At 41.2% G+C, this 13,698-nt stretch overlaps 1 protein-coding gene across 2 annotated transcripts in view; it reads right to left on the bottom strand.

Annotated features, from left to right (window-relative positions):
• GPR158 (G protein-coupled receptor 158) overlaps nucleotides 1-13,698 on the bottom strand; it is a 197,280-nt gene that overhangs the window by 44,729 nt on the left and 138,853 nt on the right. For both annotated transcript variants that reach the window (XM_065832282.2, XM_065832283.2), the window contains exon 6: nucleotides 10,059-10,168. In XM_065832282.2, coding sequence (XP_065688354.1) covers nucleotides 10,059-10,168 — 110 coding nt within the window. The remainder of the gene's footprint in view (nucleotides 1-10,058; nucleotides 10,169-13,698) is intronic.

The raw sequence follows: 13,698 nt of genomic DNA, 5'->3' as shown, positions 1-13,698 counted from the left end.
TTGGAAAAATTTATTCACTGGAACAGGCTGCCCAGGGACGCGGTTGAGTCACCATCCCTGGAGGTGTTTAAAAGACACATAGTTGAGGTTCTTAGGGACATGATTTAGTGCCCGTGTTATGTTACGGTTTGACTCAGTGATCTTAAGGGTCTTTTCCAACCAAAATGATTCTATGATTCTCAACAGCTCTGTGCAGGGCAATGCTTGTGCAGAGGCTGGCAAGAGCAGGGGCTTCACCACCAGCAGCCCTGCATTCGCGCCAACTTGTAACCTCCCCTGGACACAGCAGAACAAACAGCTGACACCTCCCTGAAATCCCAGCAAGGAGGACAGAGGTTGTTTTGCTCAAGAAGGTCTCAGAAAAAATAACAGACTTTGCTCTTGCAGAAGCCAAGTGCAGAACATGGCTCCACCAGAGCGACTGCGCTGCTGTGAACAGCCAGAGCATGAGGAACGTCACGGCTGGGAAGAGACCCAGAGACCCTAGAGGAACTCAGCGCTGCCAGCTAACTTAATTCACACCTTAGAAATAAGCACTCAAAATTTTACACTGATTATTAACCTCTAGTATTTTTATATTTGCCCAGAAACAGGGGCTCCAGCTTGAATTGTGTACAACTAACTGCAATTACGTGCAAAGGCTCACATCACGAACATGAAAGAGGCAGAACTCAGGTCAAGAAAATTCAAAACTCTGCTGCATGTAAAACCTGCCAGTGCACTGTACTGTAATACTCTGCAATAGGAAAATAGTTTTATTTTTTAATACATTTTTGTAATAATTTTTAATTGAATATATTACAGTTTAGCTCCAAAAGGAATAGCTTGATACTTGCAACTGAATTAATAAATACTGAAGCTTTCTTCAGGATGTACTGTCTATGTATTCCTGAACTTCAAGCAGCCAAGGCAGTGTTGCCTTGGTCTTTTCAGTTCAGATCATGGATCTAATACATTGCATCTAAAATTTGTAGAGCATCTTGGACATCTTTCAGAAAAGCATATATGAGGATAACTCACCAATGTGCAGACTGGTACAACACTGACAAGTTTTACCCGTGTATGTTACAGTATGGCAATACAGCATTTTATGTTATCAGTAGTTGGTTAGTGCCGGTCAGATAAAGACTCAGTTTTTCAAGAACATAATGGCAATTTATGGCCTTCACAATAATCCAGAAAAGAACAACTAATATCTGAGAATATTTGGTCCAGGCACCAGTTTTCCCAGTACTAAAGATCTGCATTAGGGGAAGTGATCAGGACTAATTACAAGACAGTTGATATGTCCCATTAAGCAGTACAAATATAAATATGTCATTGCAGTTTATAAATATGCTTAACTTCTCAATAGACCCATACTAACACGAATGCTATCATTCCTATTGCGTGCTCATCAAATAAATGCCAAATATAGGACTAATCACTAAATTATATAGCTTGATCAGTTGCATTACACAGATCATTACATTTTTCTACACAAACTCCCGTAATTTTTAGTAGTATTTAACTATAGAATATCTTCCAAGAAGGGATTCAGTCTTGACCTGAAAGCAGCACAAAAATTTCCTCATTTTTCTTGTTAGGCTTTTCAATAACTAAGCACCCTCTGAGAAGAATTTGTGCCAGATTGCTCATTTGAATTTCTCTGGCTTTGGCTTACAGCTACCAGATCTTATTAAACCTCAGTCCAACAGATTAAAGAGTCTTTTGTGACTACTTTTTTCCTCCTTGCTTGTTTATATGCCACACAAAAAGTCATCTCTCAAGGCTTCTTGCTGATCTAAAAAACAGATTGAGTTTCACAGTATCAAGCACTTTTCCCAGCCCTCAAATACTTTCTGAACCACATCCATCTATTGCACACCTCCTTTAAAAATGCATCTCAGGAACAGGACATAATGCATTTGTATTAAAGATGTCACCGCCTGCTGCAAAATCAATTCTCTACTGATAACCTTTAAAACTCCTCCTCAATTTTGTGTCTTTAACTAGTTCCTAACTATAATTGGCCTTCTGGCTGTATTCAAGTGTATCTCTTGGACTAAGCCCAAGTTACCAAGCAATAAAGATTACTTTTCATTACTATACTTTCTGAAACAAAATTTAGCATGTCACCAAGCTTTGTGCTATCCACAAATTTTATGAGTAATCATTTTGTGCTTGGTTCTTCATTGCAACTAAAAATGCTAAATAGTGTCAGGCTTACTCCTGATCCTGCTCAGGAGCCCACCAGAAGCCTCCCCTCCAGACATTTCTCACTGACAATCAGCATATGTGATCTGCAAATCTCTCCTTCCCCTTGACTGTGATCAGCCCCTGTGCGTGGAGTGTGAGTCACACACTTAACTCCCTTTCACACTCCTCCACAAATAGCCTGTAACTCATGTATTGCAGTGCAATGCCTGGTTTCTCTTTCGTGCCATAATCCCACCCAGCAGACAGCTGGGCAGCAGACACCCTCTTCCACCGATCAATTCTTTCCTTTCCATGCAACGAGAAAAAAAGCAGTCTGTAGAGCTACACTACTTGCATCTCAAATGCCTGTGCAAATGCATGTCTACCTGAAGGGAGATGCTGCTGTATCGTACCACAGCACAAAGTTTTGCCACCCACAAGGGTCCTGGGCCTGGATAAGGTCTCTGAGAGGGTGGGTTCCAGCTCCAGTTCTGAAGCCCTTCTGCTATCACACAATCTGATGTGCAAAACCAGTCCTTTCTTCCATTATCTGCCATGGTGCTCTTGCACGCCATCAAGGACATCTGAAAGGTCTTGTGATATGTGTGGATCATTGCAGAGGGTTTTCCAACCCACTGTTGTTTGTTCTTTTTCTAATCATGATAGCAATAATATTTAATATTAAAACACCAGATACTTCTTCTCTTTGAACTTTCCTAGCCAAACTCGGTCTACTATGATAAAGCAGAATGTGTGCTATATGAAGGTGATTTTAAAAAGCAGCCCATGGAACTGTACAGCTCTATCTACAATATTTTAATATAAATTAAATATGAATAGGAATATGGATGAGAATATTTCCAGGATCACAGTGCTCTAATAATCTTACATACTTTATATGCCGCTGATTTTTTTGCTTAAAGATAATGTTTAATAGTCCCACTTCTACAATGTGCTCCATCAAGATTAATTCTGCACTGAGTGTCTTTATAACAGTTGTGCCACATTTTATTAGTTTATACATACGAAAGTAGATATTTTATTCAGAAGTATGAAACAGAACCATTATGCTGCCTAGTTAAGGCTAGTTATTGCTTGAGAATGGCAGGGATACAAAAGAGCTAAATAGGATTTTAATAATGCAGGTTTTATTGGGGAAAAAAAAAGCCACAATAAAACAGAATGTGCCTCTTATTTAATCTAGAAAAACTATGAAAATGAGAATTTCATCTTGAATGTGCATCATGCAGGAATGCTATATGGAATTTACTAAACTCCAAGTTGTCTAAAGCCCTGGGTTCTTCTATACCATAAAAATAAATGAACAAACTAGCAAAGGTCTGTGGCAGGCAAGAGAAATGAATTATGCTCAGGAAATTAATTAATTAGGTTAAGACATGCTAACAAGAAAACAGATATTTTCCATGACCAGTCTAATCAGTGGAACTTCATTCCTTATGAACCCCTACTGTATGCACTTGGACTTTCACAGCAACTCCAACTCCCTCCCTGAGAGGAACCTCCAGCCTCTGCCCCAGCCCTCCAGGTCCCCGTGTCCCCGCAGGAGCAGCCACAGCACCAGCCCCGCTGGCTGCCCGGGCTGGCGGGCAGAGGGTCCTGCTGATGTGGTGGGTTTCAGCCTTCTCTCTGCAGGAACATTCAGAATGTCTGTTTGTTTTGCACAAAGCTTTGCAGGACTTAGTGTGTACAATCTCTTCTTCACTGAACTATCTCTTTTCATAAAAAAGAAGAATCAGCAATGTGAGGCTCAAATAAGGCAATTGACATAAGAATCCAAGTACATTTCCCATCACAGAATCTCAGAATGTTAGGGATTGGCTTTACTTCTTGTTTAAACAAAGACGGGTAAATGTGCTACATGTGGAAAAAGCAGTGGAAGAGGACACAGATGCCCCACTCTCATGGAAGATTCATTTTTTCTTAATTAAATTAAGTTCATAATAAATACAAAAAGTACCTGCTGCCTTTCTTTTTTCCCACTGTCTCTTTTAAATGAAACTAGGTACCTCCCTCATATCTGAGTCACTACCACAAGTGAAGGAAGCTGATGGTAGTGAGATGGCAGTAATGCAGGAAGGATCTTTTTTAATCCTTACACTGCTGCTGGCTGTGATGTTCAAAGCAACATCAGGGAGCTCTCGCATGACCACAAACTGAAGAGAAGAGGCAGAACAGGGAGCTCCAGCTGCAAGAGCATGAAAGAGGCCTGGAGATCCTGCAGCCCACAGCAAAACGTATATGGCTGTGAGTCCTTCTCTGCCAAGCACTGGCAAATGCTGGAACCTTCTTGAGTTAGTTTTCCTTGTAGAAGAGAAACTGGCAGTACAAAACAAGTGTCTTCTCAGCGCAGGATGTTTATTTTTGAAAGTCCAGCTGCCCTTCTTCCTGAAGCCGGAACGATAGCAAGCAGCACTCAGGCAGCAATGTTCAGCCAAGGCTTCAGACCGGGTGTCTCTCCCCTCTCTCGATAAATGTCTTCATGTCTTCATCTCCCTCTCTCCAGGGATCTACACAGACTTGTGTGCCAGACATAGCACTTAACTGCTTCTCTGCAGGAATGACTGATGGCAGCTTCATGTCTGACCACAGACCCTTTCCCTTCTGCTTAAGGCAAGGCAGTCAGACCAGGGAAACTGCACATCAAACCTCCTTCCATGAGGTTGCATGGAAGATACACAAGCATGGTGTCACTGACCTTTCTTTGCATTATCAGGAATTAAAGTTGGTAAGAAAACATTCATTATACCTTTGTTATGTAACTGCACAAAACTAACATGAGTTTTTATCTGTTTTAATTCAAACATGATTACTACAAAAAGCCACCTCACTCAAGAGAGGAGTACTTTGACGTTTATGAGTCTTGGGGTCAAATCTAGCACAGTTTCAGCTTGCTCACTTTCAGGAGGGGAAAAGGGAAAATCACTCACTTGTGGACAATTCCACAAATCCGTCAGAAGGAGAGGTAGCCAAATTCTCCTTCCAGGGCTTGGGAGAGATTTATATAGCAAGTTTCAGCGCACAGAACCATGGAATACCTCCTAGAACATACACCTTCGCAGCAAGTTTGTCTCAAGATGGTCGGTCTTTAGAGAGGAGTTCACAGTGACGGGTCACTTGGCTTTCTTGAAGCTGATGGTGTGATTTATTTAAAGGGAATAAAATAAACAGGAATAGCTGCCCCTGAACATTTACCACAAGATCACAGGAATTGGTTTTACAAAATGAATAGAGCTGCATAAATACAGCAAAGAACAAATTTCTCAGGTGCTAAAATACACTAACTCCAGGGAAGAGAAAGACAAACAGTCAGAATGGTTTTAGTAAGTCCCTAAGGTGTAACCAGCTCTACAGCTTGACTAAACCTCCCCTTTTACTGCCTTGCAAACAGACTCAAGCACCTAATCCCGCCAGTCAAGTTAGAGCAGTAAAAACCCGAACAATTGTACAAGGCAGTATCAGACCAGAGCTCAGGACACTGCATTCCCATGACAGCAACAATTTTTCCCCATTTGTTTCACATGGGGTAACAACATTATAGACCACACCCAGTGGCAAAATCTAACAGTGTAGGCCTCTGCCTGAAGCCACTTCATGTTTGCCTTCCATGAGAAGAAAGCAAGTGATTCGATAGAAATGAAATCCCCCACTTTTCCAGAGTATTCAACCAAAATGACCATGAGGGCCTGACTCATTTCAAAAACAAAAGGTAGCTCACCACTACAGCTGATGCCCACCTCACTTTCTTTGTCCACCTTAGCTGAGGTTACACTACTTTATCACTAGTTTAATAGTTTACCACCAGTCCAAGACAAAATTTGTCTCTGTGGTTCTTCATCACTAGTTCCCATTTTCACAGGCAGTGGCATATTGGCACTATGAAACTATGCTCTATTGGCACTATGAACTGTGAAATACTGGCCTAGGGACAACCCTGCTGTACAGGCTCCAGTTCCTGAGGTACTTTCTGTACCTTTCTGCACCACATTCCCATCAGCCACTTCTAGATGGCATCGCCTGTGTGTTCTTTCCCTCCCCTAGCTACAACAAGAGGCTATGCCATGTCCTCCTCTTTCATCTTCTCACCATCACTGCATCCCTCCACCCAAGTGCTTCAGGAAGCAAACTGACATCTTGTTCGGTTTCTCTGCTAGCATGAGTCTCCTCTTCTGTGAGACACTTCTCACCTCTCTGTATGAAGGGTCACTACCTGCTCCGACGGTACCAGATGGCAAGGCATGGCAATGTAATTTTAGCACAGCAGTTAGAAGAAGTGCAGAATTGCCTCACAGGGTTAACATTTTCTTGTCTCTCCACTAACACGCCCATCCCACCATCACTACAACACACAAAAAAGCCACTGTACGTCATTATCTTGGTTTCCACACCCAGAACCTTCTCCATACCATCTCACTCTCCTCACTTCTCCTCTCTCTTCTTTTTCTCTTAATAATATAAGAAATTGAAGTTCCCAGAAACTGGAAACCCCATTCCTGGGCTTCATTCTCCTAAAATGTCTGTGAGCTATCCTAGGTATACACACACACACATCTGTATGTACATACCTATAGCTTTCTTCCATTCTTATGCTTTAATCCAGAATTAAGAATTAATCCTGACACTGAAATGACAGAAGTTCACAAAATATTAAAAATAATGAGAGAACCTGTTCATAAAATACAGGGCTTGAAAAAGGACACAGAGAGTCTTCAGTCACAGAAATATATGGAAAGATGCAACATCAGCAGCTCTTTTAAACCCAAAAGGTTAAATTTGAAACATCATTATTTCTTGAGATAATTATTTCGAAGAATTCATTGTTGAGGAAAGTATTGAGTTTTATGTTCATGGCTCTACAGCTAGATTTCTTAAATTAAGCTCATTTCCTTACCCCCATCTTTCCACCCCCACAAACATTAGCTCATTATTTTAAAAATGCACAATGAATAAGAAACAGGCCATTTGAGATGAGGCACTGTAGAAATTGCCTGTGATGAATGTTCAAATAATGAATCAGTACATGACTTCCTTGTGCTCTTACTGTTCCTTAAGCATCCACTTTTGGCTACTTTCCTGATTTCTCCTCGATGCCTGAGCCTCATGAAACCTCAAAGACCTCCTCGGGAAGTGGGCAGCTAAGGGGAAAAAAAGCCACAAACAAAACAAGTGTTTCCAGTGCCTCCTACCTGGCTTTGGATAACCTTAATGCTCCAGTGCTACTCAAAGGACCTCATTTGTTGAGAAATACAGCTTCAGACTTTCTAGTTATCATTAATAGCTGCTTTTACACAATATTGTTTTTCCCATTAAACTTACAAAGGTCACAAGTTCATTGCTAGCAAATAGTTCTTCCCCCAGGCAAGACATCAGTACCTGCAGGAGGGAACCAGTGCTTGTCCTGAGTATTTGTGCCATCTGCAGTAAACCATTCTTCAACACTGCAATGACTGTGGATTAAATGAGATCTGCCAAAAATGTCTATCAAATCTCTACCAGCATCATTTTATTCTTAATTAGCATAACTGCTGCAAAGGTATATAATAAAACATATATCTAACTCGACTCAGTCTTTTGCAAGGTACATTCCTTGACTGAAATAATCAGTACTAAAAAAAATATGACAATATCAGAAATGTAGGAAAGTAATGGTCTGGAAACATGTGTGGAAAACAAGACAGATTCCTAGAGAAAGTAACTGTAGATTAATATACGAAATAGGTTTGTTGGTTGGTTGGATTTTTTTCTCTTAATTTTTCACATAATCAAGCAGTATTATTCAGGTTGGAATTACCTCAAAAGGTCATCCAGTGCCCAAAGCAGGTTTAACACTGAATCCAGAACAGGTTGCTCAGGGCTTTATCCAGTTGTGTCTCAAAAACCTCCAAGTACGGAAATTCACAACCACAAATGGACAACGAGTTCCACTGCTTAGTTACCCTGATAGTAAAAATGTTTTCCTTCTAGAGCATTGGCCCTGATGCTAATTTATGTTATCTAAAGTTGAAATGCCCCATTTCAATTCGTCATTGCCTTTTGTTCTCTCAATATATATCGCTGTAAAGAGCACGGCTCCATCTTCTCTGTAACCTCCTTGTAGGCATCAGACTGCTGCTGTCAGGTCCCTCCAGTGCTGTCTCTTCTCCAGGCTGAAAAATCCCTGTTTCCTTAACAGCTCCTTGCAGGGCAAGTGCTCCGATCCCTGACCATCTTGATGGCCTTTCACTAAACTCATTCAGGTTCACTGATGTCTTGGGAGAGTCCAAAACTGGACACAGGATTGCAGATACAGTCTAAGGTGTGCCAAGTAAAGGAGAATAATCACTTCCCTCAGTTTTCTGTCTGCAGCCCTGTTGATACAGCCTAGTCTGCTGCTACCATTCACGTATCGTGCTGATCAAGGATGAGGATGTAGTTCATTCTTGCTTTCTTCTTCAATTTTTGTCCTGTTTGCTGAGCCTGTCAGCACAGGTGCCAGGTAACACCGATCAAATGAATGAGCAAAGCAGAAGTGCAAGATTTTCTGCCCAATTTTGCGGCCAGTCCTCACTTTATATAAATGGAAGATCAAGTCCCCTGTCAGGATATTGCTTCCTCACACCATGTAAAATCGTATAAACAACCTGTCATGGTAGCAGAACTGCAATGATGGTGTGGGTCTTTCATAGTCTTAGGCTGTTTCTCTATGTATCTGAGCTATAGATAACAAACCATCCAAGCAAAATCAACAGTTCTGTTATACCTTTTCTATAGTGTTCTAGCTGTTATTCTTTTTGCAATCAGAATTTTTTCATCCCAGAAAATACCATGAAGGTGTGGGATGAATTTGAATATGAAGGTGTGGCCAGACATAGCATCATACAGCCAGAGTTTATGAGCCAAGGTGTACACTGCAAGAAGAGGCTTTATTTCAACAGGAAAGCAGGGTTTTCCACCTAAAATGTGACAAGCCAGCAGTGCAACATGAAACACGAGATGTCCTCAGTTCTCATTCAGTTTACAAGCATAATATCAAACCTCTCTTATCTGGCATGTCAACACTGTAATGAAACAAAGATAAAAAGATGAGCAAGCTGACTTCATCTAAGATGTCTAAGTATCAACATACACATACTGCATTTCTCTTTCCCTCAGTAAAAATACCTACAGAATGTATCAGTAATTCTTTTCACTAAAATTTAAATAGAAAAGAGCATTAGGATTTTATCCAGCATACCCAGAAAAGGCTTCAGTTTTTAAGGGGACTGCAGAAGTGGGATTTGAAGTTGGGTCTCTGAATCTTAACCTTCAAATCGCACGTGTATGCACTGCCAGCCCTGTGGAACTTCCCCAGCATCACCCAGAATTTCCCACACTTTTTTCCTGGCAGGCACTGATGCTCATGAGTCTGCAGCCTGTCTGCTGTGATTGCCTGAAGAAAGCAGCCCTTGACTTATGTGCCATAAGAAAATATATACACCACAGTGTACAATGTTTCACTCACCATTACTGAACCTAAAAATGTATAAAGAATCTCGCCATGAACACGTTGCAGGAAAACTTTTGAACACTTTTGAGCAGTCTATGAACACTTCTGTATTTTCCTATACCCAAGTAAAATCTATTCACTTTCTGTGAAAAGGGGTTCTTGCACAACAACAGCTGATGCATGTATTTTTCATTAAATCCTATCTATCTGCATTCATAGTCTACTACTGGGATTAGTAGCATACAATTTGAGCAGGAACAGTGAGGAGAAATACACAGTAGTTTTAAAAAATATAAACAGTGCTTGTTTATGGTAATATTTACAGCTCTTCCATCGAAGTACACACACAGATTGCACATACTCCCACAGAGACGGAAATTAATAATATGTGAAATACCTGTGCAGCTTCAGTGTCACAGTTCCATAAACAGTAGCAAAGCCCAGAAGACGAACCCATCTTAGGAGAACACAGCGAAATACACTTGGCTCAAAATACAAAATTACAACCTATAGAACAGAAAGACAGAGAGAGCTTCAGTACCGCTTATAATGTGAAAGTAGTTCTTCATTCAAATGCAGAATAGTTGCAAAACAGGACAGCAGACATATTTCAGCTCGTACTGCTGTATATTTAGATTTTCTAGTAAAGCGACGGGATGATCAGATCAACCAGCTGGCACAGTTCTAGGCACCAGCTCCTTTTGAAGGGAGTTGGCAAAAGCCCTGTGACAGACTGCGAAGTGACAACACTTTTAAATGCAATTGCACTGACTTTTCTTAACCGAGTGAAAACACATACCCAGAGAAGAGGAGAGAAGAGACAAGGACATTTTCCTTGAGCTCTTCCAATAATATGCAGCTGGCCTAATTCTGGTTTGATTGACTGTATTTACCAAGTTACACTTCAAAGTCACTCCTTCTAATAAACCTAGCAAAATGGTAACTGTTCATTTTTTTCTGCCAACTATTCTGTCACACTAAAAATGATTGCATGAGCCTCTCTCTGTCTAAAATCCCAAAATCTTGATGTCATCTTTGACTCTTTCCTATTCTTCCCCATATATTTTCCCTGAGCTATAGCAAATCTCCCTGTGCCTCACCACTTTCTCAATGAAACTAACCTTTTTGTTCACTTATGGATTTCTCTAATCACAACAACAAAAAGGTCCTACTGGCCTTTTACTCTGTCTACCAAGTACCACGCATGAAGTCAACATGCAATAAGCAGTAACATAAAGCTACTTCTGCAGGTATAGTGTGTATAAAAGCATCATTACCAAGTAAAAATGCCAATCTGATCTAAAACAGGGCTGCTCAAACGGTGGACTCAGTCACGATCTGAACCAGGAGTCCATTTCTTCTCATTCCAACAGATTTTGTTCCTGGTGTCCTGAAGGATGATCCCATATTCCTTCCCGCTTGTCTGGCCCCACCAGGAGCTGGCTGTCCCAGGGCTTCGCTGTACGCTGCCCTTACCCCACCCCCAGACCCTGCTTGGTCCAGCAAAGCTAAACCCAGTGCATCCCACCCATCTGACCAGAACCTGGTAAAATGACCCAGTGCACCATAGTACAAATTAATTGGGTAATCCTGGTCTAGAGGAAGAAAGGACTGAAACATTCCAGGCCATCTGCCACAGCTTCATTTATAGTCAGTACATTCTGGCAGCAGAGGTAGTATTGTGCCTACTGGCTGCCACATGATATTATTTTCCTAAGTAAATGCTTTTCTATGTGGGAATTCAAGCCCAGGGTTTTGGCCAAAAGCCCAGAACTATGTCCTTTGGGTGACATAGACAGATTAAGGAGAGTGGGGGCAAAAATGGCAGACATGTGGGCTGAGAGACATAGAAGAAACTGCTATGCTTCGCTGGCATGATTTTTTACAGCAGAATCAAGCTATTTCTTTCAAAAATATGGTTTGTTGAATCAAACCACAGTGCAAAATTTAATCTGCTATTTTCACTGTTATTGGACTGACGTGTTTCAAGGTAGACATTTTCTGGGAATCTGACAAATTCTGCCTGTAGGGAAGGGAACAGTGTGCAGCAAAAGGCCCACGTCTCCTTGGAAAATCAGCTGGAAAAACGAAATGCATCTACACATGCATTAACATGCTTGTGTAACAGAGCATCCAGCAAGTTTCTCAGAAAGACCTCAATGATAGTAATGACCTCTTATCCTACTATACAATTATACTCATGATGATAGTTGCAGAACCAGAGCAAAGTCTGTAGCAGTAACCTGCCTCCTGAGGTTTGCTAAGCATCAGAAAACACCATTTCAACTTTGATTCTTCCAAACTAGAAAAACAATGTAAAAAAAAAAAAAAAGACTGGCATACAGAGACTCCAAACATTTCAAAGTTGATCTGAAAGCAGAATTTTTTAGATGATTGAAATGGGAAGATCTGAAAACTTTCCAGGTACAGAATTTTCTGGACAAGGGCAACAGCTCTCTTTGCCACACAATCTGACACAGCAATTTTATCTGCAGTTGCTTGTTGAAATATTAACTGCTTGTGTCTAAAAAATCACACTGATTTGCATTGAACCATTTGTATGAGCAGCTGAGGCACTTGGCCAACTATCAACCAAGAACACACCATTTCAAATGCAGTGTGGTGGCATTTGGCAGCTCACCATGAAGGCTGCAGAAGCAAGGCTCTGTTGGCAAAAACTGTTCTCATTTTCCTATTTGAATGTAGACACATTTTAACTACTCCTTCACCCTGTGGGCAAGTACATGGCAGAAGTAAGACCTGATCCAAGTTTGCTTCCCTCATGTGTCTTCTTGTGTTATATGGTGGAGAATGGTTACAAAGCCCTCCCAAGGGCATTTCTACCTATTCTTCCGTAACCTGCATGTGGTCTGGCATGGACCAAGGCTTTGAACAGCAAGAATTGCTGTACTTAATGTTTTGCTTGCTTCTTAGGCTTTCCAGAAGGTTATTCTAATGTCATTCCCATTCCCAGGGCTCATTGTGATAGCCAGGTGACTGCCCTCTCTAAGCTCTTGTCACCATCAAGTCTCTTATAAGGACAGTGAATTTTAGTGGCACAATTTTTAAATTGAATAATCTTTAATGGATTGGAGCCAAGGGACTACAGAAATGCTGCCCAGGAAGCTCAGTACACCAAAAGCCATGCTCAAGTTTTTCGTCTTAGTGGAATCACATTCTTGCAAAAAATAGATACCTGGTGAAAAGCATGACTGCTGCACTCCAGCCCTCACTTTCCCTAGCTAAAAACCAAACAAACAGAAACACAGCACAGAGAAGTCTTGATTTTGTTTCATATCAGCCTCTTCTACCTCCTGGTTACCAAAACCCCCATTCCCTACTGTTATTCCCAGAGGTAAGCCTTGCTCAATGCGACAAACAATATGCAGCGAAGGGTTGCTGAGCTCCAAGCGTAGGATGAGCGCAGGATTCACCCACATAGACAGGCTGCTCTCAAGAGAACAAGGAAATCCCTCTGCAGTTCTAAAAGACTACTCTGCCCACCAAAAATCTGACAATAATTCATTTTCTCTTCTTGCTCTTATAATGCATTAGACCATGACAGCAGCATAAATCTCATTTAAAATGCTTAGTGGTTTTGCTGATGGATGTCACAAAACCTATTTACTGTAGGCAAGGAAATGTGATATCCTCTGTTTTGCCAGCTCCTGAAATCCACTTAAATACCAGACATGTTTCTGTTCCTTATACAACAAAGATCTGGGGATAAAATATTTGGAAACCAGAAGAAGAGAAGTCAGACAGTGCCTGTTCATGTATCAGCTACTGCAGCTGCGTGTGACACTTCATAAACTGTGGCTCATCTTTGTCATTTGGACAAATGCGTTTAGATGTTTGCTTTTAACCTCAACGTGTTTTAAGCCATTATTACCCTTGCCAAAACACCATCCCAGTAGTCACGCTACCACTTGTGGAGTCAGAGATGAAAAGACTTTCTAAGGTCACCAGCTGACTGCCAAGCACGTTTAGCGCTGGGGAATTAGGGTGCTGACACAGCGCCAGGCAGCTCGGGCGCT

This window comes from Patagioenas fasciata, chromosome 2 (assembly GCF_037038585.1).
Source record: "Patagioenas fasciata isolate bPatFas1 chromosome 2, bPatFas1.hap1, whole genome shotgun sequence".
NCBI lineage: Eukaryota > Metazoa > Chordata > Aves > Columbiformes > Columbidae > Patagioenas > Patagioenas fasciata.
The sequence above is the reverse complement of the archived record's forward strand: the minus strand, read 5'-3'. Positions and strand labels throughout refer to the sequence as shown.